We start from the raw sequence: 25,527 nt of genomic DNA, 5'->3' as shown, positions 1-25,527 counted from the left end.
TTCCAGCAGGTCCTGGTCTCTCCCCGGGGTGTCAGAGGATCAAGGAGCCCCCTCTCCCCAAAATTGTGGGGCGGGCGCCCGAGGGGGGTCCCCGGACCCCTGGCCCCACGGCCAGATAGAGCAGGGTCCCAACAGAGTCGCCAAAATGATTTACCAAAATATGAATATCGATCTAATATCGATATTCAACTGAGACGGACAGAAACTCTCTAACAGTTTAGACTTAGAAAGTGTATGTTTCATTTGGCGCTAGGCTCTGCGTGAGATAGCTCCCTAAGACACAGGCCCCGATACAAGCAAACATGATACCTTTTATTCCCAAATATTATGAATATCCAAAATACAAATGCATATTCATAGTGTTAACACTTCCCATTCTCCGCTTCGTATGGAAATGAGCTTACATGTCATTAAGCATGCGTAGTGTGTGTTCTGAATTGAATCGGTGGTCTTGAATTGGGTCAGTGGTCCTAAGGAAGATAAAGTAACTCATCTTCCTCACTTTGACCTTTTTGCCTTTCTGAGTTTTAACAATCCTAATTACTTTAGTGACCTCTAAGTTTCCTCTTGCATGACTTTTGGACGGGCTCCCACAAAGGGAGGAAATTGGTAATTGTCTTTATTCTATACACCAACTTATCAATGCTTCTGCTCCTTATTCTAAGCACAGCTAAACAAACATGCAAATGACAGATCATCAGTTATTTGGTAATCAGTTACTAACATCTAAAACTCTATTTCAGGTCCAGTTCTCCTAACTATTTTGATTAACCCTCACTGGGCCCAAGCCTACAACTGAAATCCCAAGCCTATGACTACAATCTTTATGTTTCCTCTAAATCTGTTTCATCACGTCGACTTCAACAAGGCCTTTGACATGGTCTTTCATAGCTTCTTTTTAGCCAAATCTATGAAATATGGACTGGATGAATAGACAATAATATGTGTTGAAATTTGACTGGACCATCATGCTCACCACTGTGATCAGTGTTACAAAGTCCAAACATTGACTGATTGCCAATGGCCTCCCAAGGACTGATACTGGGGCTGATACTGTTTAACATCTTTATTAATGACTTGGATGATGGGATGGAGTGAACACTCTGAAAGTTTCTAGACAATACCAGATTGGGGGGAGCAGATGATACAGTGGAGAGCAGGGTTGCTGACAGGAACCTCAATGAGTTTGGGAAAGGGAAATTTCCCAAATCTGGGATGGAACAACTTGGATGCCATGAAGATTTTTGCCTTTTCTTTTATACCCCTGTTATACCTTTTTACAACTTCTGTATTCTTAGTGCTTTTTGCCTACATTCTTGGACTTGTTTGTTCAGCTAGAAGACTAAACATTTTAGAAGCTTTGTAGGTAGAGGATAATGTGCCCCAGACCCCAAGGTCCTCTCCAGAACACATTCTGTAAACTAAGATAGAACCATCCAGGGGAAGGCTCCTTGGAGGGGGGGGGCTCATTCAAGACTCTCATTGGGGAATTTTTGATAGATATGCTATTTAGTAAGACCTATAATGTTATACCAGATCTTTTGGGGGTGTGCATTGCGGTGTGCATTTCTGTGCATTTGACCTGGACATAGTGCACCTAAGGATCCTTAAAATAAATACCAAGGTAAAATCCCTTTTTCCTTTCTAACCGTGTTTGACTCTTGATTTTAAGACCAGGAAAAGACATCACATCATACACTAGTACAGGTTGGGGGCTGACTGGATAGAGAAAAGATTTGCAGAAAAGGACCTGGTGTCAAGGAAAACCAGGAAATAAAGTCTTCAACCAGTTTGCAGTTTGTTAGGTTAGAAAGCTGACATTATTCAGCACCCTGGGTGCATGGGGATCACTTCACCTAATATGCACACACAGTAGCCTAACATACCAGGTTGTATTCATGAAACTAATACAAATTCACTAGATTTCTATTACATATTACATTTCCTGAATACATGCATATATGCTAACTATTTCCACTGACTTATTTGGATATCAGTAGGGGTCTTTTGAGGGTCTTTGGTGGTTTTTTGGGAAGATTCCATTCCCCAAATTTTCCATTTATGGTTCCGTATCTTCTAATGAATCTTTTCTCCTTGGGTGTATCTCAAATATGTGATCAGATTATGATGCACTTCTCTTATCATTCTTTGTTCCAGCACTCTATCTCTGTTCTCAAAACTAAGACATCTGATAGTACATATTAATGAATGATATTGGTAAATAAGGAAGCACTAGCTGGCACAAGACTTATGATGTAGGAAGTTAACACAAAGCCAAACTAATCTCTGGCATTTGTACTAAGCACTGTATGGTGCAAAATTAAGTATTAACCACGGATATAGGGATCATGTATTGTGCTAAAGTTAAAATAATTTTCCAACATCTTTTTCCCCTGATGCATAGACTCCTTTTTAAAGAAATAGAACTTGTTAGCTAACACTGGGATCCTGGTGGACAATTAGTATATGACCCAACAGTGTGTCTTTGTGGTCAAGGCCAACTGTGTCCTGGGATGTATTAGCAGTAATGTAACCAGAAGGTTAAGAGAAGTGCTATTTTTCCCCTCTATTCAATATTGATGAGACTACAACTGGAGTCCTGTGTCCACTTTTGGTCTCCCCAGTAAAAGAAAGACTTGACATACTGGAGTGAGCCCAGCAGAGGGCCATCAAGATGGTCAGGGGGCTGGAGCATATGGCATAGAAGAAGAGGATGAGAGCTGGGATCACTTAGCCTTCAAAAGAGAAGGAAGGACAAGAGGCAATGGGCCCAAGCCGAAACATGGGAAATTCCACTTAGATATTAGGAAGCTTTTTCCCCGTAAAGATGTCAAACACAAATAGAGGCCATGCTCAGGGAGTGGGGTGGATTGGACTAGTCCTCCAAATATCTCTTTCAACCTATATCATTCTATAATTCAATAAATGCCCATCATCATCCACTTGTTTTCTTGTTCCTCTAACTGAACTACTACAACACCTTAGGAAGCTTTAAGGACTTTCCAAGCTATGGAAAAAAGATATTACTCAAATCATCTGTACTCACATCATACTCACCATGGGTAGCAGCAACTTCCAGCTGGAAAGAGACAGCAGTTTGGGACAACATCTTGTTAAACACCACTCCAGCTAGATCTGTGAAAGTATGTTTGACTATGCCTTAAACTCTAGTAGTGAAGACAACTTCAGATTTTGGGTGTATAGTATTTCCTTAGGAAAACAGTTCTATTAATAAAATTGTTCAGAACAAACTGTCAACAGCGCCACATTGTAGTCAAGATTTCTTTTTGTTTGTTTTCTTTTTTAATATTGTTAGGCTAATCCAGTTATTGGGGAAGAATACATACAATGATATTTAGTGAAATCTGGAACAAGATTAGGAATAACAGCATCAAGTCAACACAGCAACTCTATTTGGCATAACATTGCCAGAAAGAGATAAAGGTTTGACTGTCTCGGTTCCTTTGTGGGATAATAATTTGCTTTATATTTGTGATGGTTTTTGGCACAGTTTAGATTGTTGTGGACTACATGTGTTTTTTACACATTAGAAGTGATTTTCTGAGGTGAGGCAAATTAAATACATTTAAAATAACTTGATATAGAATGTGACTTACTTTGTAATATCAATGTCGTGTGGAAAAATTACCTTGCAGAAGTAAAAAAAATGATATTTTGATGTGCAACCAATCATATTCTGTTGTCTTCTTACAATAACTTGCATCCCTGAATTTCCACCATTTCTACCATATTGTATGCTATAGGAACTATATTATAGCACTGCGGCGGGGTTGAACTAAACTTCCATTTATGATTTAAATAAAGTTGAAATAATTTTTCTTCCAAAATCAATAGTATTGCAATCTAAAGTATTTAGTTATAGAAACCCCAAAACAATTCAAATGTCAAATGTTTGTAACAGGAAAACAAATTTATTTCAGAAGACAATGCACAATTTTATTTTGAAAAACACAAGAAAACTAGCCTGAGTTCATGTCTGAAATATTCAGAAAAATCCTACTGTCTTTAGCATGTTCCAGTCATTATTTTTAAAAACAACACACTAAAAGTTAATATATATTTTTATAATTATAAAAGTTTCCTAGTTATTGTACAGTACACAATACAAATTGCCCACAAACTATTATTTAGCTCCTTCCAATTTTGAGAGGACATGATATACTAAAAGATTTAGCATTTCTCACCAAAAAAAAATCACATTGGGAAATACATATTTACAAAATCAAACACATTATACAAAAAACCCTATCAAATTATTCTGTAAAGAGGTTTTCCTTAAATAATTAAAAAGTGTGTTCAAGAAATTAAAAAACTGCAAAACTACAGTATGTCACATGCACGTTCTACCAAAAAGTTGCTTTCTTAATTTACATAATGTATGCAGTAAATAGGAAAACAAAAGTTCAATTTCTCCTAGTGTTATTACATTTCTGTGCCTGTGGTACTGAATAATGTAAACTGCCACTTACTAAGTGAAATTTAAATGAGGGCACCTTAAAAAAATACAGTAGAAAATAAATGGAACCAAGTAAGTTTTCTAGAAGCTAAGAAAGCCCTGAATGATGACAGAATTGTTGATTGGCAAGCTCTAGAATTAACCTAATTACAGTTCACCACCTGAGGCAAAATTTCCCAAGTGTTTGAAAGGCACTCAAAGTTTATTCAATAGCCTCATTGGTTATTACTGGAAATCCAAATTTTTAGTGAGGATGAGAAACTTGCTTTGGCACATAATTATATTTTTTTGACATTTAAATTGCTTTATTGGGTTATTTCAATATGGTGTTTAATGTTTAAATACAAAACAATCACTTTAACAATGTATTTGGGAACCCTTTAGTATTCTTTGTGTTAAAGAAAAACACTAAAAGAAAAAGACCCTCTTGTTATCAGCAAGTCAAAAGATAATGGATTATATCCCTGGTGAACCCCAATCAAGGGAGGTTGTCCCTCTACAGACTTAATTCTTTCAAAATATTTATTATTATAAAGTTCACCCAGTGCTGAAAATTCTTGAAGACATTTGCACCATGATCAAGGAAGCACTTAAGAACATAAGAGCATTTCCCTGATTCTGATTTAAGTGAGGGTCATTTTGATGCTCATAGTCTTGCTATGGACTTTTTTCTCTGTAGTGAATTTCAGGCTTACTGATCAATTTACAAGAACAATTTTTGCAAAAACTTTAATTACTCAGGGCTTCCTGTCCCAACATTTTAATTGCTGAGTTTCTTTTTTAAAAGAAAAAAAAATCAGAATAAACCATGAGAGTTTAAATGATCAAACTGAGGCATATTTTCCTCAAACAAAAACTAGGCAGTCACTCTGTAAGTGGCTTTTACTTTAAGTATAATGGGTAAATTAAAGTTAGGTCTGCTAGCATTTAAAATCACTAGCAGCAAAGTTCAAGGCAGGCAAACTGGGGAGCATTTACAATAAATTATGAATAAAATATTGTTAAATTAAACCCCTTTGAGCATTGCATTCTAATTATGCATGAATTTGCATTAATTTACTAGAAATCTTTACAACTTACTTGAACTATATTAATAATGTAATTCCACTAAATGTAATGAGACTTTTTTTTCACTCAGATGTGAATAAAATACATTTGCACCTACTGTTGTTGATTGCTTCTGCAAGGAACCAGTAGAAAAGCTCAGTAAGGTGGTATTTCTATCTATAATTTTCAACAACTCTCTACTCACTTCTGAACTTGTTCCCTTGTTCTGGTGAGTACTACTTGTACGAAAAAAGGACTTTTCAACACAGCAGAAGGCAGGTGCAATTTCTAGGGTTTGGTTTTTATTTCTTTCTAAATTCTGACATTCAATAAGAGTTATCTAAACTGCATCCCTGTAGAGGAAGCTGAATCTAGTACCACTGTCTTCATTAGTTCATATCACAGTGACTGAATGTTAAAAGTAATATGAATGCAATGTCCTTTTTTGTCTATTTATCAGACTGCAGAAAATTTGATTGCAAACATACCAAGGATTCTGTAAAATTCATTCTCTTGTTAACTAAGCAGTTTTGGTTTTATTTGTAAAGATTTTAATTTACAGTATTAAAGTATTTTAATTTTACCTGAAAGATATTTCCAAAAGAGTACAAATATTTTTTTCTAAACCTCCATATTGTAAAGGCATCTTAAAGCAAACAACCTATGACTGTAGAGTCAAATATTTGATTTCTTCAGATATTTATGCAATTATGAGAAGAAAATAGCAGAAATAGTTTTGCACCATACAGCACATATTGATGGCAGCGAATAATTTCACCTAAATCTATTAAGCCTTTTGAAACAAAAACATTTCTGTCTAGCATGCAAATATTTAATTTAGAAATTTAAAAAAAATTCTGCAGGACAATCAGTTACTTAAATATATAGAATATTTTCAGTGGTCTAATTAAATTACCTAAAAAGTGTATCCTTACAATGCTCAAAGGGTTAATGCAAGGCATTACATTAAATTATTTTTCTAAGGCTAAAACTAAGCACTATTTATTCTTCTATTCCTGTGTTGTTGGTTTTTTTTTTTATCACCAAAGTAGCAAAGATACTAGAATACCATTCATTGACCAATTTTTAAACCACAGACATGATAGTTTTCCTTTTCTACAGAGACAAGGATGTAATTTTCAGAAATTTATACTGATCTGTCAAATGAATGTTTTAAACTCTGAAATAACTGTCACAAAGTACCAAAAATACTTACATTATTTAAAAAGTTACTTTTCCACCATTTTTTTCATGACTATAAAAGGTTATTTTATTTTGTAAAACCACTCTATAAAGTAAGCTAGATTGCAATGTAGTGCTAACTAATATAAATGTTTTTCTAAACAATGCCAATATCATTTGGTGAGAACCACAAATATATCAGGTCAGGTCTTCCCCCGTGGAAAATATTTTGAACAGAAGCAGTATTTCAGACATTTAAAAATGCTTCAGTTTAAATTGAAATGTTTTATAAAGCTATACACTCCTCAGTGACAGTACACCAGCACAATATTTTGCACATTTGTGAACTAAAGGCAGAAATGCTGTACATCATAATTTTGCACGTAAACAATTTAAAGGATATTATCTAAATTTTTTTAACGGAACATTAAAAAAAAAGATGCACAAATCATGCTACAGTATAATAATAAAACACAGAAGCAGATAACTGAAAAGAGGGGACTTTTTTAAAAACTGATTTACAATGAGAAATATGAAAATGTAACAAAAACTTTTCATAAATATAAAACTTGTGAAATTTGGTCCCATGTTTTGAAAAAGTAATTCAACAATACCCATTCTGCCACAGTATTTACTAAGTAATTTGTGCCAATAGGGGAAGCGACTCTAAAATAATTTTTTTTAACTTCACATCAAGATTGGGTAAAATCCACAAATGATATGAGCCTTTATCTTGTAGTATCTAGTCAGTAGATGCTTGCTACAGCTCTTTAGAGCTCTAAAAGAGTTAAGCAGGCTTCAGAGTGGCAATTCAGCCACATGCTACACACTACATAATTTGGACGGAGGTATCCATATTTCTGTGCTCAAATCATTAACAATACCCATCTATTAACAAATATCAAAAGTGTTTAAATTGTTTCATGTGTGTATGTTTGACCTAAATTGCAGTAAATTTAAAAGCAAAGCACAGCAGCTTACAGCAACTTAATTCTTTCAAATAATTGTTAAAGTGGGAAAATTATTACATAAACATTTGAGAGAATAATCAGTTGATAAGCATAGAAATACAAACTTCATTCAATTATCTGAATCAGGAATAATTCCAATTTGTTTTGATAACTGCTATTAGAATCCATGATATGCATTCTAGCTTTGTATGCGTATATTTTGTTTTCTTTTTGCACTACATGAACAGTGATCAACTGTTCAAAAGATGTTCGGGTCCCGCCTCTTCTTAGCAATCTAGATTTACATGTTACAACCATACTTTTCTCTCAGCAACAACAAATCCAACATTCTACCAATAAAAAATATTTAAGGTTTGTCAACACAAAATTTGAAACCAGGCAATACAGACCATCAGTACAGCATAGGGCACCCTATGTTAGGAATGAAAAATGCTGAGTATTCACCTATATTTTATTTTTTAAAATATTATAATGCAAAATAAAAGGGTGTGAATATTTATCATAGGTTAGATTTTAGAATTTTTAGTGAAGGGTGCTGATTTTTAAGGGGAAAAAACCCAGGATGCAGCGATATTTGGGAGAACACAACCTATGAGGATTCAGTGCACAGGTGAATTCAGACATAAATTAATACAAACCTCATTTGCACTTTTTGCTGATACAAAAAACATCTACAGACATAAGTAGGAATTGTGCCTACATAGAATGGAGCAGTATGGGTTGGCCTCCAAATTCTGCTAAGAAATTTACAAATAATTTTGTACCCCCAAAAGTATTAAGCCATCTTAGTTGATCTGTAACCATTCTTGGAGCATCTGAAAGTTGTAGCAACAAATTTCTTTGCTAAAAATACACTGTTCATGTCACACGATGTTCACCCATTTGATGTATATGACTTTAAAAAAAATCAATCCACAGTCACACTCGATAAAACAAGAGACTCCCTTAATTTTTAATGCAGTCCTTTCTATAAAATTGCTTTTGTTTCTCTTTCCTTTACTTTTTTGCTTTTTTAAATTTATTTTCAATATTTTAGCCTAGAAAAATCATGTGTCTGCTTTAAAAATAATGAAAATGCTTAAAATAATCAGAAAAAATCAGAGATGTTTAATGCCAATTAATATGGACTGTATAAACTATCACTATAAAATGTAATCATTAAAACCTAGCATCAGATTGACACCCTACCACATATACAAATTGAAAATATGTGCTGCATTATGTACCTGCTTATTTATTTAGTCTGACTTTTTAAAATTAAAATCTGACAAGAGTTTAAAATATATAACCATTCTTATGACTATGGTCCATTTACTTTAACAACATTGAAGTTAGCATTAAAGCTAGTTTTGCTTTTCAAGTTCCCAAGCAAATTTTATTTGTAATAAAGTGAAATTCAGCTAGAAACAAGAAAAATATTTTTAGTATCAATTTTAGGAGGGATATAAATATCACTTAATAATAAAACCCTCTTTATTTCTTTGAAGACTATGTAACCTGCCCCTAATACTTAGGAAATTTGAAAGTGACAGGCACACCTTGTTGAATAAATTTTAAGAGTTATTAAAAATAACAAAAAATACTAAATCTTAGCTTCAGTTCTGTTTAAGGCACCATGTAATAGCCGAGGTACAACGATCCCTGATGTACATTCTTAAATGGCAATGATCCATATAGCCACCTATTCAAATTTAAAGCAATTGGGAATAAGTACAAGGGAGGTGTGCCAGTTACACTACCTTAATAAATTTTTGTAAAAAATTAAATTAACTTTATTAATCAGGAAATACATTTTGAAAAGAAAATTATGCAGGTTGCTACATTTCTTACATTCTATAAATTATCATTTATGAAAGCAGCAAATTAAACTAGTAGGAAAAGGCCTGGAATAGAAGAAAGTCATCCAAAAGGAATGTTTTCCTGTATGTCCAGTTCAACATAAGTAGCATGTATATTTAAAAAAAACCAAGTTACTTCTTTTGTGGTTTAGTTTCTATTAACTACAGTACCACTTGACAACCAGACGTATCTGTGCAGTGGTCTCAAAATAGAATCAGTGATCTCCAAAACCAGAGGAATTGGCACGCAAATATAATCCAGAGCTGTTGATTTTAAAGGAAGCTTGTATTGTTTACATGTGATTAGATAATTAGGTGTGCCTACAGTGTACACATTACTACATTGTTACAATTCTATCGCTTATTCTGCATTTGTAAATGCAGTGAAAACACTTCTTCCTTACAGAAAGAAAACAGTAGATCTTCCCAACTCTCCAACATTATGATAAAAATACCCCCTGAATGCTCACAATTTCATCAAAATAGTGTCTTCTAGTTCTGTTCAATGAAAAGCACCTTTTATAACAAATTTGATGCATCTACTGTCAAATGAGTATGCATCCAGTATGTCAAAGAAAGTATTTCTTTTAATATTTTGCATCTAATTAAAAATCTATGTATATGAAATCATTATGACAAATAATTAACATTAAAATATATTTAATCTATGAAAAAAATGTTATTTTAATTTTAAGAGGACAAAAGCATTAACATTAAAAGCTTGACAAAAATCTTCATTGACACTTGAAACTACAAAACCTCAATATTGAATAACCAATGTAAAATGATTTTGCTTATAATTTTTTTTAAATATCTGGCAAAATGCATACACCCATTTTATTTCACAACTCCAATAAAAGGTAATGTTCAGAACAGCTAAAATTTGATAAGTCAACTTTTAGACCTATTCTCCTTCCTCCCCCATTAAGTCCAGCATCAACAAGGCTAATGCAGTTGGGGGGCACTTCAATATTAGACTGCAGTATATGTATTTCCAGTAGCACTGCATTGTCTGATAGTCTGAGTATTTGTAACAGTGTGCTCATTATGAATTGGGTTCAGGAGGCTCTGCTCTATTCCACTCTCAAGCACTGGCTGCTGCAAGCAGCCCACCTGAAATGCTTGGTTTAAGTCTGTTTTCTCCCTCTTGGCTTGTGGCTCTCCATTTTCATCCATCTCTTCTTCTATTTCACTTTCAACTTCACTGCCCTCATCTGCAAACACAAAAAAAAAAAAGAAAAAAGAAAAGAAAAGAAAAAATAGCACAAAGGGAAAAAATTTGAATACAAAGGCCTTTATTTTACAAATAACATGAAATATGAAAACACAGGAAAGTGTAGCAACCAATCATATCTTCCTTTTTCCAACTGTCCATCCCCTTCAGCTCTCTTACCAAGATATACAATTAAATTTTGAAAATTTCTTGTGTAAATAATATACATTTTAAAAATTTTAACTATTAAGGCCCTAGAATATTCTAATCATTATATACTATATATAATGTATAGCATATTGTACCCATATAATAGTAATATTCACATAATTTAAACTATGATGCAGCTTTAGACTCTGCTTAACTATATTTTCAAAAATAAAGAACTTGTTTTGCTCCAAGAGACACAGTAGTTCTATATAAAATTATACATTTGAGAGTGCTTACCTTTATCCGTATGTCCAGGGGATAAAGCATTTAAATCACCAAACTGCAAAATAAACATTAAAAAGTGTGGACACAGTCCTACACAAACATGACCTTAGATTATCTATGGCAAAGCCAGTAGTATGCTCTAATGGCTTGTGGCTAGTATGAAAGTGCATGCATTTGACTGCAGTCACATCCATAGTATACCAGTTAATTTTCCATTCCATTATATTTGTGTTCATATTAAGGAAATTAAAATAAAATATTCTCAGAAATTAAAACAATAGGATATAAACTTAAGCATATGTTTTTGAGTTTTTTAGGGTGACTTCTGTCAAGGCCTTTGTTACTTTGAGTGAGATATTTCTGATGTAGAATACTGGAAAATATGACTGGTGTCCATTTTTAAACTGCAATATTTTAACCAAAAGTTTGCTTAAAAGTTCCCCTGAAATGGTGTGTCACTAAAGGCAGTTATAGTGTAGCAAAACTATATGTAGGGTAAATAAATGGCACCACTGAAAATAGGGTTGATGGTTATTACAGCATATTATGCTGACTAGTTTACTTATAAAAAATAAAGTGAAAAGTTGCTCACAAGTGAAAAATCAAACTTCTTTCCTCCCTTTCATTGTCTGAGTCTTTTACCCTTCTCTTAAATGAGAAGCAGCAGAGCATAATTTGATGAGTTAATCTCAAATAAAAGCAGTACAATATTTAAATAAATATATTTCTAACTATACCTGATTCAGTCCTTTTCAGAAATACAGAAAGATAAAACTTCAGTGAACACTAAACCAGCATAAGCAGCAGCAGCCCTATCCTTCCAGGTTCCCTCACATATACTCCCTCCTCACCCTCCCATACCCATCCTTTCACCTTAAGTCTTCCACATGGCCATGCAAAGAACCACATGACAGAACTAACCCAAGAAAAATAGCCCAAGGGATTATTTTGGACAGGATTAATTCTCTGATCCAGTTAACCACAGGACTGTCTGAGTACTTGTGCCAGCATCAATGTACAAATCTAAGGGGATGGGAGAGGAGGAAACAGTGCTTTTCTCAGCTGCAAAGACAGTTCATAATGGCTTCAAGTGTTTGTCAAACTAGCCTTAGTCTTTCCCATTTTATTTCAACTAGTCATTAAATGCAGAGAAACACAAGAAGCCATGCATTTAATGAATGTTTACAACTTCCCTGTTCCCTTCTCATCTCTCAAAACTTTAGATTACATGTTTTGTCTCGAAGATAATATCTGTCTTAAGTTTACCAAAACATTCTAGGAAGTCCCACAGTACACCACAAAAATTACATTTGACATATACTATGTCAAGAAAACAAGAACGTAGCAATATTACACTTTTGCAATACTTTGCTATAAATGTAATAGCAGAGTTCAAGTATCTAATCAGAAAGTAATTTTTTTTTACGTCAGATCAAACTACAAATTAAGCCAAGACTTCCAATCTCTATGAAAATGTACATATTTTTATAATATTTAATTATACTTTTAAATATATCCTGAGGAAAGAATGATATATCAAGTCATGCAAGGTGACTTACAACTTATCAGTAAGATTAAGCATGATATAATGATCATCAAGTATAAAAGCATCAAGCTTCAGTCTGGTGAACTATCTATTGTATGTCCACATCCATTTTCTAGAACTTTAAAAGTACAATCCCTTGATGATAACTCCTAAGATAATGTGAATTCTTAAGCAACTTACACAAAATTAATGGTTAGGGGAGCTACTGAAGAAAAAGAGGTCTGAGGAAAACTTCAGATTGCAAATACCATGAACATATATAAGACACAGTGATTCTGAATTTATACTTTGCTCTATTTTAAACAAAATACATTGAAATATAGGCATGAAATTATGCCATGTCCCAATCCTGCAAGTACTTCTGTGCTACTTTCATTTCGTGTGAAACGTGAATGAAGGTATATAACCCAAATTTGAAGATGCCAATGTATTTACAACTTAATCTACAACAGATTACAAATATTATTAAAAAATATCCCATAGGTCTATGTGAATGTTAAAAAACCCCGAAGATGCATAGCTAAATTCACCAATCCATTGTCTTGTGTATTATCTTACCTCTCCCATAACTGCGATAGGTGTTTCTCCTGTTGCCTGAGCAACACGATGTTCGACTAAGTAAAACATGTACTCATCGTAAAGCAAGCGGATCAGATGAAAAGAACCAAAGCTAGCAGCACTGCGTAAGGTTAAATCTCGAATCACCATTGAGCTATTTAAATATGGGGGGAAAATATGAAATAAATATCACAATTCTTTAATAATTTATTCATATGGAATATACACTTCAAGAATAATAGAGTAATGCTATTCAAAACCATCTGATTTATGGTGTCTTCAGAAAGAAATGTCTGGGAAAGACAATTGTTTGTCTTTCCCCTTTTTTGAAAGCATGGTTAGAGACCACATTACACAACTAAAAGCTAAATTTTCAAAAAGGGGGGAAGGGTTTTTTTTGGTGTATGCACAATTACCAATATGTGAGCACATGTAAAGACTGAACTTAGCAAAAGGAAGTTCTTTGTTAAAATTTTAAATAACAAAATTGTATTAAAATTATTTAATTTCAAACAAAGTGGTCTTTCAAAATATTGTGCCTGTTTTGCTCCCATTCCTAGTTCAAATGTTTTAATTGGTATGTTTTTTAAAATTGTAAAATTTAGATAAGTTTGTGTATACCTTATAATAGAAAAATGCAGATTGTGGATGTAAACATCTATGTGATGCTCTCAGAAAGTAGATGCTATAAGGTACCATTTTGAAAAAAAATAGCTTTACTATGTTAACTGATACAGTAGCAGATGACATGGAACATTTCTCTTGTTCTTTTTACATATTAAAAATAATTTTTTGTCCCTACATTATAAAAATAGAACCCGTGGTATTTTAATAACTAATATTAAAACATTGACTTTAAAATGGTATAGCTATTCAATCCAAAATGTTTCATAGCATGTTTCCAAATCAGGATAAGATTCTAACCTCATTACACTTGCACAAGGCCTTTAAAACAATATACAAGGATAATTTTATCCGCTGCTGAGTTGCACAAAGCACTATGTTTAATGTTAAGAACACTGATCTTTTTGGGGGTGGGGGGAAAGCTCTAAATTTCTTGGGAACTATTTTCTGATACTTTTTTCAACATTATTATGGCATAAAATTGAGGAAATAATAAAATAGCTAAAATAATTTAGAAGACTACCTGTAGAAAGACCATTTTAAAAGAAATTGCCGCGCTGCTTTAGGAAAGCTGGGTCTTCCTTCATATGGTTTCAATGCTTGCACCATTACATTATCAAGCCAGGCAGCCCACTGCTCCAGAGTGCTCTGCTGCTGAAGTGTCATCTTGAAATCTGTTTCTAGTCTTTGAACCACATTGTCATCACACTGACACACCCAGGAAGCCTGTTCCTGTTATAAAACATGGCAAACATGAAAGCAAAACACAAAATGTAAATTATTCTTAAAGACTGAACAATTAAATTAAAAGGATGGAATATACTTATTAGACAAACTAATGAGTATTTTTATTTTCATGTCTCTCTCAATTTTGTTGGAAGAAAATGAGAGGAGGAATCCAAAGTACAAAAATGGGCATCAAATAAAGCACACACACAAAAATACAATGGAAATCCACAAATACATTGCAATATTCCATATTAATTTTCATTAAAGAATTTTCAACCTCCCTCATTCATGATTTTTCTAGTAAAAATTTCAGGAATTGTCAGGCTTGAGACTGCAGGAACAAGGAGTGGAAAGGGCAGTCAAATGGAAGTTGAGAGAGTAAAAACTAAAGAGGAACAAAGAAACCAAAGTACCATGGTCACTTTTGCTTTGAAGGAGTGTCCTGGTTCTGGCCAGGACAGAGTTAATTTTTGCAGCAGCCAGATGGGTTAAGGCTGGGGTTATTCTATACTACTTCACACCATGCACAGGGGGTGATGTGGTAGGCCCTATGTGGGGCCTGAACCAAAGTTGGCCACTGTGTAAACCTTTAAACATATGTACCTTTTCAAAACAACATATGCAATTTTAGGAAAACAGGGGCTTCGTGCTTGACAAGCCCAGGTGCCTGGCTGGTGGACTGATATGCCAGACCAAAAAGTTCCAAAATAAACATCTGGTCATGTACCTTTATACAAGTAACAATATAAAAATGAAACCCCTTTTGTCTTAGTTTGAAAGATGGGTGTCTGCCAAGGAAGGTGGGAACCTCCCTTGGAATGGAAAATATGACCCACTTCCCTCTGAATTATTACAACCTTGAAATTAAGGGGCTTTCAGGCAAAGATATGGGAAAAGGAATAACAGTTCTTTACTAGTATGCATATATATGTATAACAAGGAAACCAAACAGCCACAACAGCAGCAACAACAAACAAAACCAGAAACCCACTGGGTGCCACATGGTGAGCAATCGCATGTGAACTGTTTGCCTATCTTATACACTCTGTTATTAATATTGTTGCTGTTACTGTTTGTTTTCTTATCTCTTTGCTGTTTTTTGGTAATTTGTTCTTATCTAAACCCATGATCTTTACCTTTTTGTGCCTCAAATTCTAGTCTCCAGCCCATGGCAGGGGGAGGGGGTTAGTGTGCGAGTGGCACATGGTCTGTGGTCTTTGAGTAGGAGCACTAAACTGGGGAATACAATTCCTAAACCAAAACATCCCTATTTGGTGCCCACAGCACGAAGGATTGAGATAAAAACAAATCTGCCCAGAGCGGGTTGGAAACAAATTTGATCTAAGCATTTGCTGTACTGGTACAGAGCTACTGGTCACAATGTTGCTTGGTCTGTTAATGTGGGTGTTGTATTGTCTTGGGGTGACTTTATGATGTTGTATCCCTTATCGCTGCTCTATGCCCAGAAATTAATTTTGTGCCTTTCTGTGCTTTTAAACTGAGCCTGAGAGGGGGAAGAGAAAAAACCAAGAGAACTGTTTAAAACAGTTGTTCAAGGACACAGATACACACTCCTCTGCGTTCTCCTGCTGCAGTAGCAAGAGCGGAGGAAGCACCCTGCTTGCTTTTCAGCCAGCTTTCGGCTCCTTTTCTCTGAAGGGAGACAGAGAGTTGAACTTCGTTGTCCTGGGACTTTGGTTTTTCCCTTCTTCTCTTCTGGACTGTTTCAACATCAGAACACACCAGGAGAATTTTCCACCAAAGCCCTGGAGGTGGGCCCACACCGACCCAGCTCTGAGGAGGAGGAGAGAGACCACACCTACAGAAGGACTCTGAAATCTTCCCAGGTTTCTCTCCACAGCGAGAGGTTTTATTATTTAGCATTATTATCCTTTTCCTGTGTGTTTGTTAAATAAATAGTTTTTTATCTCTTTCACTTTCCTCTGAGGAAAATTTTTTCTTCCCAAACCTGGTGGGGGAGGGCTGGTTGTAACCTGCCTTCTATCAGACGATATTTTCCTCCAAATTTGTCCAAACTGGCACAAATAATTAGTGGCGCCCAACACGTGGCTCAAAGAAAAGTGAAAAAAATCTGTACTAATTACATTTTGGTTTGAATTTAATTACTTTGTGTTGGGGTAAAGTAGTCACGATGCTGGTTGAGTTCATAATGTTTCTCTGGCTTGATGTACTAATGTCTTTCTGGTCCCAAGGCCTGTTTGCCTATCCACAGATTGCTCTGATCTTGTCCCTGATATGTAACTTTTGCTGAGCAGGGGCATGAATCTGGATTTCTATTTTGCTGTTGTCTTGGGGTGACTTTATGATGTGTATCCCATATCGCTGCCCTATGCCCAGAAATTAATTTTTGTGCCTTTTTATGCCTTTAAACTGAGCCTGAGAGGGGGAAGGAAAAACTGAGCAAAACTTTTTCAAAGCAGTTTGCAGCTTGTTCAAGGTCACACAGAGATAGCGACTTTTTTTTCCAGCTGCGGCAGGGGAGGGAGGAGGCACCCAGCTTGCAGCTTCCCGGTCAGCTTTTGGCCAGTTGTTCAGTTTCTTTTTCTCCGGAGAGAGACTGAGAGTTGAACTTTTTTCCTTCCCTGGAATTTCAGATTTTCTCCCTTTTCTACTGGACTGCTTCAATATCAGAGCACATCGGGAGGACTTTCCACTGAGCGCAGAGGGCCTGGCCCTGGGCCAAGCCCCAGCTCTGAGGAGACCAAAGGGAGGACTCTAACGCTTTCCCAGGTTTTTTCTTCACAGCGAGAGATTTTTATTATTTAGCATTATTTTCCTTTTCCCGTGTGTTTGTTAAATAAATAGTTTTTATCTCTTTCACTTTCCTTTGAGGAAAATTTATTTTTTCCTGAACCTGGTGGGGGAGGGGTGGTGACCTGCCTTCTCTCAGAGGATGTATTTCTAAATTTGTCCAAACCGGTACAGCTGTGCTTGGTGATAATTATTTATAAGAAGTTAGCAGAGGTACAGGCAGTTGTTCAAAGTGCGTATGATATGTGGTTTCTCTGTCCTAACCCCAGTCCTAGTTTTAGTAGCCTGTTTTGGGGGTTTATTAGTAATTGCATCCAGTTTGTTAGAAGAGGAGGAGACGGCGTTTCCCAGCCTTTAATCTCCCTCCCCTTTAAATTTGATACATTATCTTTTGAGAATGTTCAGTCTCCCCTGGATGTTAAGAGACCACCTTCCTGGTATTTTAACTGGTAAGCTTCCTCTATGTGGTTTGCAGCTTGTCTAGAATGAGGGCTCAGATTTCCAGGGTGACTGATGAAACATTGACCCAGATGTGGAAAATCCTGAGTGGTGTGGGGAATGGGAGGATATCTGCCAAACCCTGAAGGAATTCTCTGACCCAATAGCTTGGAGTTTCCCCCCTGAACAAATTCAGAATCCAGCTGAGGTAGGAAAATATCTGAAAGAGAAATACAATGACAATTCTAATGAGAAAAGGCTCATTGCAATATGCTGGGCCTTGGCATAGGCCCATCGCACACTGCTAGGTACTGTAGAGCAGCAGGTAAAGGTAGAGGGGCAGGAAGCTAAATCAGCAGACACCCCAGTCACTCAGGCTGCAGCCAAAACAGACAGCAAGCCTAAGCCATTGACAGTAGCTCCTGTCACGAGGAAAAAGCACACAAGCAATACTGATCGCCCAGTGAAAGATGATGTGGGGGAAGGAGCCTCAAAGTCACCAACTGACTCAGGCACAGAAACCATTACTGAGTCCATGTCCGCAAAGGACCTTCGTAGCCTAAGAAAGGACTACACCCGATGGTCTGATGAACCCATAATAAGTTGGATGGTCTGTATTTGGGATGCTGCAGGTGATGATATAATACTGGACGGTGCTGAAGCGAGGCATTTGGGATCCCTGTCACATGATCCAGCTATCGACCAAGCGATAATAAGGAGGGCTGACTCTACCAGTCTCTGGACACGGGTTTTGACAGGCGTGAATGAAAGATATCTGTGGGGTATGCCCAGCCCCTGCCCTGGAGAGATCTCTGCTGAGATAAAAGATTTCCTAATCACCCAGCAGGACTCCCTGGAAAGGCAACCACTTCTTTGGTCACGGCGAGAAAAGACAGACCCACAATCCTTTAGGAGACCCTATGCAGATCCTTTGTAACCCATTGGCCTTTACCCATCCCCTGTATCCCTATAAAAGCTAGGCCTCTGCCCCTGTGACAGAGAGAGCTCTTGTCCCTGGCTTTCCCCTTCGCCAGAGTACGGACCGACAATAAAGCTACCTTTCGTGCGGAACCAGCCACACGAGCCTCTCGTCTCTCTCTCTGGTCTGGCTTGGCCTGGAGGCTGCCTTGCAGAGCTGAGCTGGAATCACGAGCTGATAATCACTAAAGAGCTGACAGTCTCTGCACAGGCCCTCCTAGCCAGCAGCTGAGGGAAGACACCGGGCCTCGGGAAGGCGATTCCTTTTAGGATCATCTCTCCGGACCGGTCACCTCTTCCTGGGTCAGAGCCACTGACCCCATCACCAGCTGTAATAGATATCTGTGCGCAGATGATTTCTATATGCAGCAAACCCAGTGGAAGACCATAGAACAAGGGATCCAACGCTTGAGAGAACTAGCGGTGGTAGAGATTGTCTTCACAGATGACCCAGGATTGAGGAGGCCAGACAGAGTCAGAGTTGACCCAGTGATGTGGCGAAAACTCATACGTCTTGGGCCACAAGAATATGCTTCTGCTTTAGCAATAATGAAACCGGACTACAGTGGGAATGAGACCGTGCAGGATATGGCGACAAAGCTCCGAGCATATGCAGATGTCGTGCATGGCCCAACACATGCAAGAATCACAGCTGTGGAAACACATCTGCAGAAAGTGGAAGATAAGATAGAGAAGAATCACCAGGAACTCAAGAAGGAGATTAAAGAGGGCCTTCTCCAAATCTCAGTGGTAAAGAGCAGAGATTCTGTTGCCAAATGCGGATGTTCCCCAGAGAGAGAGAGAAGGTACATCCCACAAAGTGAGCTGTGGTATTTCCTGTGTGATAGTGGGGAAAACATGAGGAGGTGGGATAGACAACCCACTTCTGCTCTGGCAGCGCAGGTGCGTGAATTGAAGGAGCGCAAGACTCAGAAAGGAAGTTCCACCAAAAAGGAAGTAGCTCCAGTTGCCCGTAGCCGAACCACCAGAAATGATGGAAGAGAAGATGACGTGTCCGATCCCCTTGAAGGAACCTCTAAAATATATGCTCAGGGAAGGAAGGATAACCAGGACTAGAGGAACCCTGCCTCTAGCCAGGTAGAGGTCAGGGAAAACTGTGTTTTTTGGACTGTGTGGATTCGTTGGCCTGGTACATCAGAACCACAAAAATATGATGCCTTGGTTGAAACTGGTGCGCAGTGCACAATAATTCCATCGCAGCATGTGGGGGTAGAATCTGTTTCTATGGTTGGTGTGAAAGGTGGACCACAAAATTTGACCCAAGTGGAAGCTGAGGTGAGCCTGACTGGAAATGAGTGGGAGAAACATCTCATTGTGACAGGTCCAGAGTGCCCGTGCATTTCAGGCATAGACTTCCTCCAAAGCAGGTATTTCAGAGACCCAAAGGGACTCAAGTGGGCTTTTGGAATAGCTGCTGTGGAGACAGAGGGCATTAGGCTACTGAACATCTTGCCTGGACTATCAGAGAACCCGTCTGCAGTTGGCCTTCTGAAGGTGGAAGAACAAAGAGTACCAATTGCTACCTCGACAGTGCATTGCCGACAGTACCGGACAACTCAAGATGCTGTGATTCCCATCCACAAGATGATCCATGAGTTGGAGAGTTGGATGATCAGCAAAACCCACTCACCCTTCAACAGTCCCATCTGGCCTGTGCACAAATCTGAAGGAGAATGGAGATTAACTGTGGACTATCGTGCCTTGAATGAAGTGACTCCACCATTGAGCGCTGCTGTGCCAGACATGTTGGAGTTCCAGTATGAACTGGAGTCCAAAGCAGCAAAGTGGTACGCCACTATTGACATTGCTAATGCATTTTTCTCCATTCCTCTGGCAGCAGAGTGCAGGCCTCAGTTTGCCTTCACCTAGAGGGATGTGCAATACACCTGGAACCAACTGCCCCAGGGGTGGAAGCACAGTCCCACCATCTGCCATGGACTGATCCAGACTGCACTAGAAAAGGGTGAGGCTCCAGAACATTTTTCTCCATTCCTCTGGCAGCAGGATAGTTGGAGAACTACCCTGTGCCTCATGCTACAGCCCAGAACACCATCCTGGGCCTTGAAAAGCAAGTCCTTTGGAGGCATGGTACCCCCAAAGGAATTGAATCTGACAATGGGGACTCATTTTAAGAATAGCCTTATAAACACCTGGGCTAGAGAACATGGCATTGAGTGGGTGTACCATATCCCTTACCATGCACCCGCCGCAGGCAAAGTGGAACGGTGCAATGGATTGTTGAAAACCACCTTGAAGGCACTAGGTGGGGGAACTTTCAAAAATTGGGAGCAGCATCTAGCAAAGGCCACCTGGTCAGTTAACACCTGAGGTTCCACCAATAGAGCTCAACCAGCCCAATCTGAACCCCTGCATACAGTAGTCGGAGATAAGGTCCCAGTAGTACATGTCAGAGGTCTGTTAGGAAAGACTGTTTGGGTTAATTCTGCCTCGAGTACAGACAAACCCATCCGTGGGGCTGTCTTTGCTCAGGGACCTGGTTGCACATGGTGGGTAATGCAGAGAGATGGAACAACACATTGTGTACCACAGGGAGATCCGATTGTGGTGTGGAAACCACCTGTAATGTGAAATGCTTGTATACCACTGCTTGCTGAGTGTCACTGTCAATGTTTGTACATAGCAGTATATACATATATATATGTGTATGTATTAATGTGTATGTTTAGAGTTAGAATATATTAGTTTGGGCATTGAGCCCACAATATGGGATAAGGGGTGGAATGTCTTGGGGTGACTTTATGATGTGTATCCCCTATCGCTGCTCTATGCCCAGAAATTAATTTTGTGCCTTTCTGTGCCTTTAAACTGAGCCTGAGACGGGGGAGAGGAAAAAACCAAAAGAATTTTTAAAACAGTTGTTCAAGGACACAGATACACATTCCTCTGCGTTCTCCTGCTGCAGTAGCAAGAGCGGAGGAAGCACCCTGCTTGCTTTTCAGCCAGCTTTTGGCTCCTTTTCTCTGAAGGGAGACAGAGAGTTGAACTTCGTTGTCCTGGGACTTTGGTTTTTCCCTTCTTCTCTTCTGGACTGTTTCAACATCAGAACACACCAGGAGAATTTTCCACCAAAGCCCTGGAGGTGGGCCCACACCGACCCAGCTCTGAGGAGGAGGAGAGAGACCACACCTACAGAAGGACTCTGAAATCTTCCCAGGTTTCTCTCCACAGCGAGAGGTTTTATTATTTAGCATTATTATCCTTTTCCTGTGTGTTTGTTAAATAAATAGTTTTTTATCTCTTTCACTTTCCTCTGAGGAAAATTTTTTTCTTCCCAAACCTGGTGGGGGAGGGCTGGTTGTAACCTGCCTTCTATCAGACGATATTTTCCTCCAAATTTGTCCAAACTGGCACATGTACCTAACCCTGTATATATTCCAGTATGTGCTCCTCATTATGATCTTTTTCAGAGCAGGGAGAGGGATCAGCATAGCTTTGTTGCTGTACTGTGGGATATCAGCTTATGACAGGATGACATCAAGGGCAATGAGGGTCATTTGGGATGTGTATTCCTTGTTGCTCTCCTGTCCTTACCTCAGGCGCTACCTGTGGGAGTGCATTAATAATCATACCCAGTCTGTGGAGGGAACAGGGGAGAATGATATCCTGCACCTTTTCACCCCCTTTTCCTCCTTCAGGCCTGTTACAAGAGCTTTTGAGAATTTAGAATTTCCCTTGGATGTTAAGGAAAGCATGTTCTTGTTGCTAAGTCTGACAGGTCTCCTCAGTGCGGTCCACACCATGTTTAGAGTCAAGAAAAAGATTTTTAGGAAGGTCATTCAGAGATCTGCCCCAAGGGGGAATAGTCATAAGTGGCATAGAATGTGGGAGAAAATGGGCCAGTTTTTGGAGAAGTTCTTTCCTCTAATGGCTTGGAAGTTCACCCCTGAACAACTACAGGACCCTGATAAAGTCATAGAATATTTGAAAAGAAAATGCTGTGACGGATCCAGAGAGGAGTGAAGTGTGCTGGGCCTAGTGTGCTGGGCCCTGGCTACTATTTATCTGGCACTGCTCATCACTAGACAGCACCCTCGGGGAGGAGAAGGAAGGCAGACCAACAGGCACCATGGCCACTCAAACTGCAGCTGAGCCAGAGGAATAACCCGTGCTCGTAGCAGTTGCCCCTATACAAAAGAAAAAATCCAAGACAAAATCAGTTTGCTTAGTAAGGGATGAAGAGGAGTAAGCAGGGCCCTCACAACAGGAAGAAGAGGCAGAATCGAGGACAATCACTGGACCCTCGGTGAGTTGCAAGATATGTGAAAATATTTCTGCTGCCAATCCGGTGGGCCCCTGGTGACCTGGCTGCTCTGATGCTGGGATAGAGCAGCCCACTGTTGGAAACTAGAGGGTAGTGAAGTCAAGCAGCTGGGATCCCTGTCCAGGGATGTGGGCATTGACAAGGGCATTGGGAAGAAGACAGAAACTCTCAGCCTCTGGAGGTGACTCCTGTCAAGCATGACAGAAAGGTATCTTTTCAAGGATGATCTATCAGTGCACCAAGGCAAGTGAAACACCATGGAGAAAGGTATCCAGTACCTGAGAGAATTAGCTGTGCTGAAGGTACTCTGTAGGGATTCAAATAACGAGCAGTCCCCTGTAGATCCATATGAGGTCCAGTGTACACAATCCATGTGGTGGAAGTTTCTACAGAGCGCGCCATTGTCATATGCCAACTCATTGGCAGTGATGTCATGAACAAACAGTGAATAATTTGGTTGCTCAACTCTGGCAATATGAAGAAAGTCTGTCTTCCCCCATACAGGCCTGCATCTTGGCTGTAGAAACACTAAGGACCACCAGCAATTTAAAGAGGAAATGTCCCATGGCTTGCCAGTACAGACAAGAATCTCTGCTATTAGGAACAAGCACCACCCTGTTTAAGAGAGGGAACACACCTTGAGGTATCCTGTGGTTTTACATTCATGATCATGAAGAGGAAATGAGGAAGTGGGATGGAAAACCCACCTCTGCTCTAGGACCATGGGTACATGAGTTGAAAGGAAGAACAAAAACCACAGGAATTTCTTCAAGAATAAATGTCACTCCAGTTTCCAGTGGGCAATTCCTCAGACAGAATAGAAGGGCTGATGTTATTTCTGATCCTCTTGAAGGAACCTCAAGTTGATCATAATTACAAGAAGTGAGCAATGAGTACTATGACCAGTACTATTTGGAGAGACACTTCAAATTGGAGAGACATGGATTTGATGGATGGACCACTCAGTGGATAAAGAACTGGCTGGCTGGTTGCATGCAAAGAGTTGTGGTCAACAGCTCATTATCCACATGGAGACCAGTGATGAGTGGTGTCCCTCAGGAGTGGGTACTGGGGCCAATACTGTTCAACATCTTTGTTGGCAACATGGACAGTGGGATTGAGGGCACCCTCAGCAAATTTGCTGATGACATTGAACTGTGTGGTGCAGTCTACACACTGGAGGGAAGGGATGCCATCTAGAGGGACCATGACAGGCTTGAGAGGTGGGCTGATGCAAACCTCATGAAGTTCAACAAAACAAAGTGCAAGGTCCTACACCTGGGTCGCAGCAATCCCAGGCACACCAACAGGTTGGGGGGAAAAGTGATTGAGAGAAGCCCTGCAGAGAAAGACTTGGGGGTGATGGTTGAATAAAAATTCAACATGAGGCAGCAGTAAGCGCTCGCAGCCCAGAAAGCCAACTGTGTCCTGCTGCATCAAAAGGAGCATTGGCAGCAGGTCCAAGGCGAATCTCAGCTCTGGTGAGACCCCATCTGGAGTACTGCATACAGTTCTGGTGTCCCCAACATAAGAAGGTGGAACTGTTGGAGCAAGTCCAGAGGAGGGCCACAAAATTTATGACTGGAGTACCTCCCCTGCAAAGGCAGCTGGGGGCCTGAGAAAGTTGGGGCTATTCAGCCTGGAGAAAAGAAGGTTGCATGAAGACCTCATAGCAGCCTTCCAGTATCTGAAGGGACCTACAGGGAAGCTGGAGAGGGATTCTTCATCAGGAACTGTAGTGATAGGACAAGGAGTAATGGGTACAAATTGAAAGAGGAGAAATTTAGGTTAGTCATAAGAAAGAAATTCTTTACTGTGAGGGTGGTGAGGCACTGGAACAGGTTGCCCAGAGAAGCTGTGGATGCCCCATCCCTGACAGTGTTCAAGGCCAGGTTGGATAAGACCTTGAGCAATGTGGTCTAGTGGGCAGTGTCCCTGCCTATGGCAGGGGAGGGGGGTTGGGACTAGATGATCTTTGAAGTCCATTCCAAACTCTTAACAGTCTATGATTCTATGATTAAAGGGGCCCTGCCCTCAGCCAGGTGGAGGAAAAGGACAATTGAATCTATTGGACTGTGTGGATCCCATGGCCTGGCACATCAGACCCACAAGAGTATAAGGCTTTAGTTGACACTGGCTCACAATGTACCCTGATACCATCAAGATATGTGGAAGCAGAATCCATCTCTATTTCTGGGGTGACAGGGGGATCCCAACAGCTGACTGTACTGGAAACCAAAGTGAACCTGACAGGCAATGAATGGCAAAAACACCCCAGAGGCCCTGTGCATCCTTGGCATAGATTACCTCAGGAGAGGGTATTTCAAGGGCCCAAAAGGGCATCTGTTGGGCTTTTGGGATAGCTGCTGTGGTGTGGCAGGGCATCTCACCCCACCAACAAGAGCTCATCTGTTGA

The 25,527-nt window shown here is 39.0% G+C and overlaps 1 protein-coding gene across 2 annotated transcripts in view; it reads right to left on the bottom strand.

Annotated features, from left to right (window-relative positions):
• Positions 1 to 10,487: 10,487 nt before the first annotated feature.
• The window catches only part of LOC309584625 (transcription factor RFX3-like), a gene marked incomplete at both ends in the record, with an annotated part of 143,194 nt that continues 128,154 nt past the window's right edge, over positions 10,488 to 25,527 (bottom strand). The window contains 4 exons of one of the 2 annotated variants that reach the window (XM_082300757.1): positions 10,488 to 10,729; positions 11,176 to 11,218; positions 13,268 to 13,421; positions 14,415 to 14,623. In XM_082300757.1, coding sequence (XP_082156883.1) covers positions 10,488 to 10,729; positions 11,176 to 11,218; positions 13,268 to 13,421; positions 14,415 to 14,623 — 648 coding nt within the window. Of the gene's footprint in view, positions 10,747 to 11,159; positions 11,219 to 13,267; positions 13,422 to 14,414; positions 14,624 to 25,527 lie in introns of both variants that reach the window. The other variant, XM_082300756.1, reaches the window with a different exon arrangement.

This window comes from Coloeus monedula, assembly GCF_965178545.1.
Source record: "Coloeus monedula genome assembly, chromosome: W".
Lineage (NCBI taxonomy): Eukaryota > Metazoa > Chordata > Aves > Passeriformes > Corvidae > Coloeus > Coloeus monedula.
The sequence above is the reverse complement of the archived record's forward strand: the minus strand, read 5'-3'. Positions and strand labels throughout refer to the sequence as shown.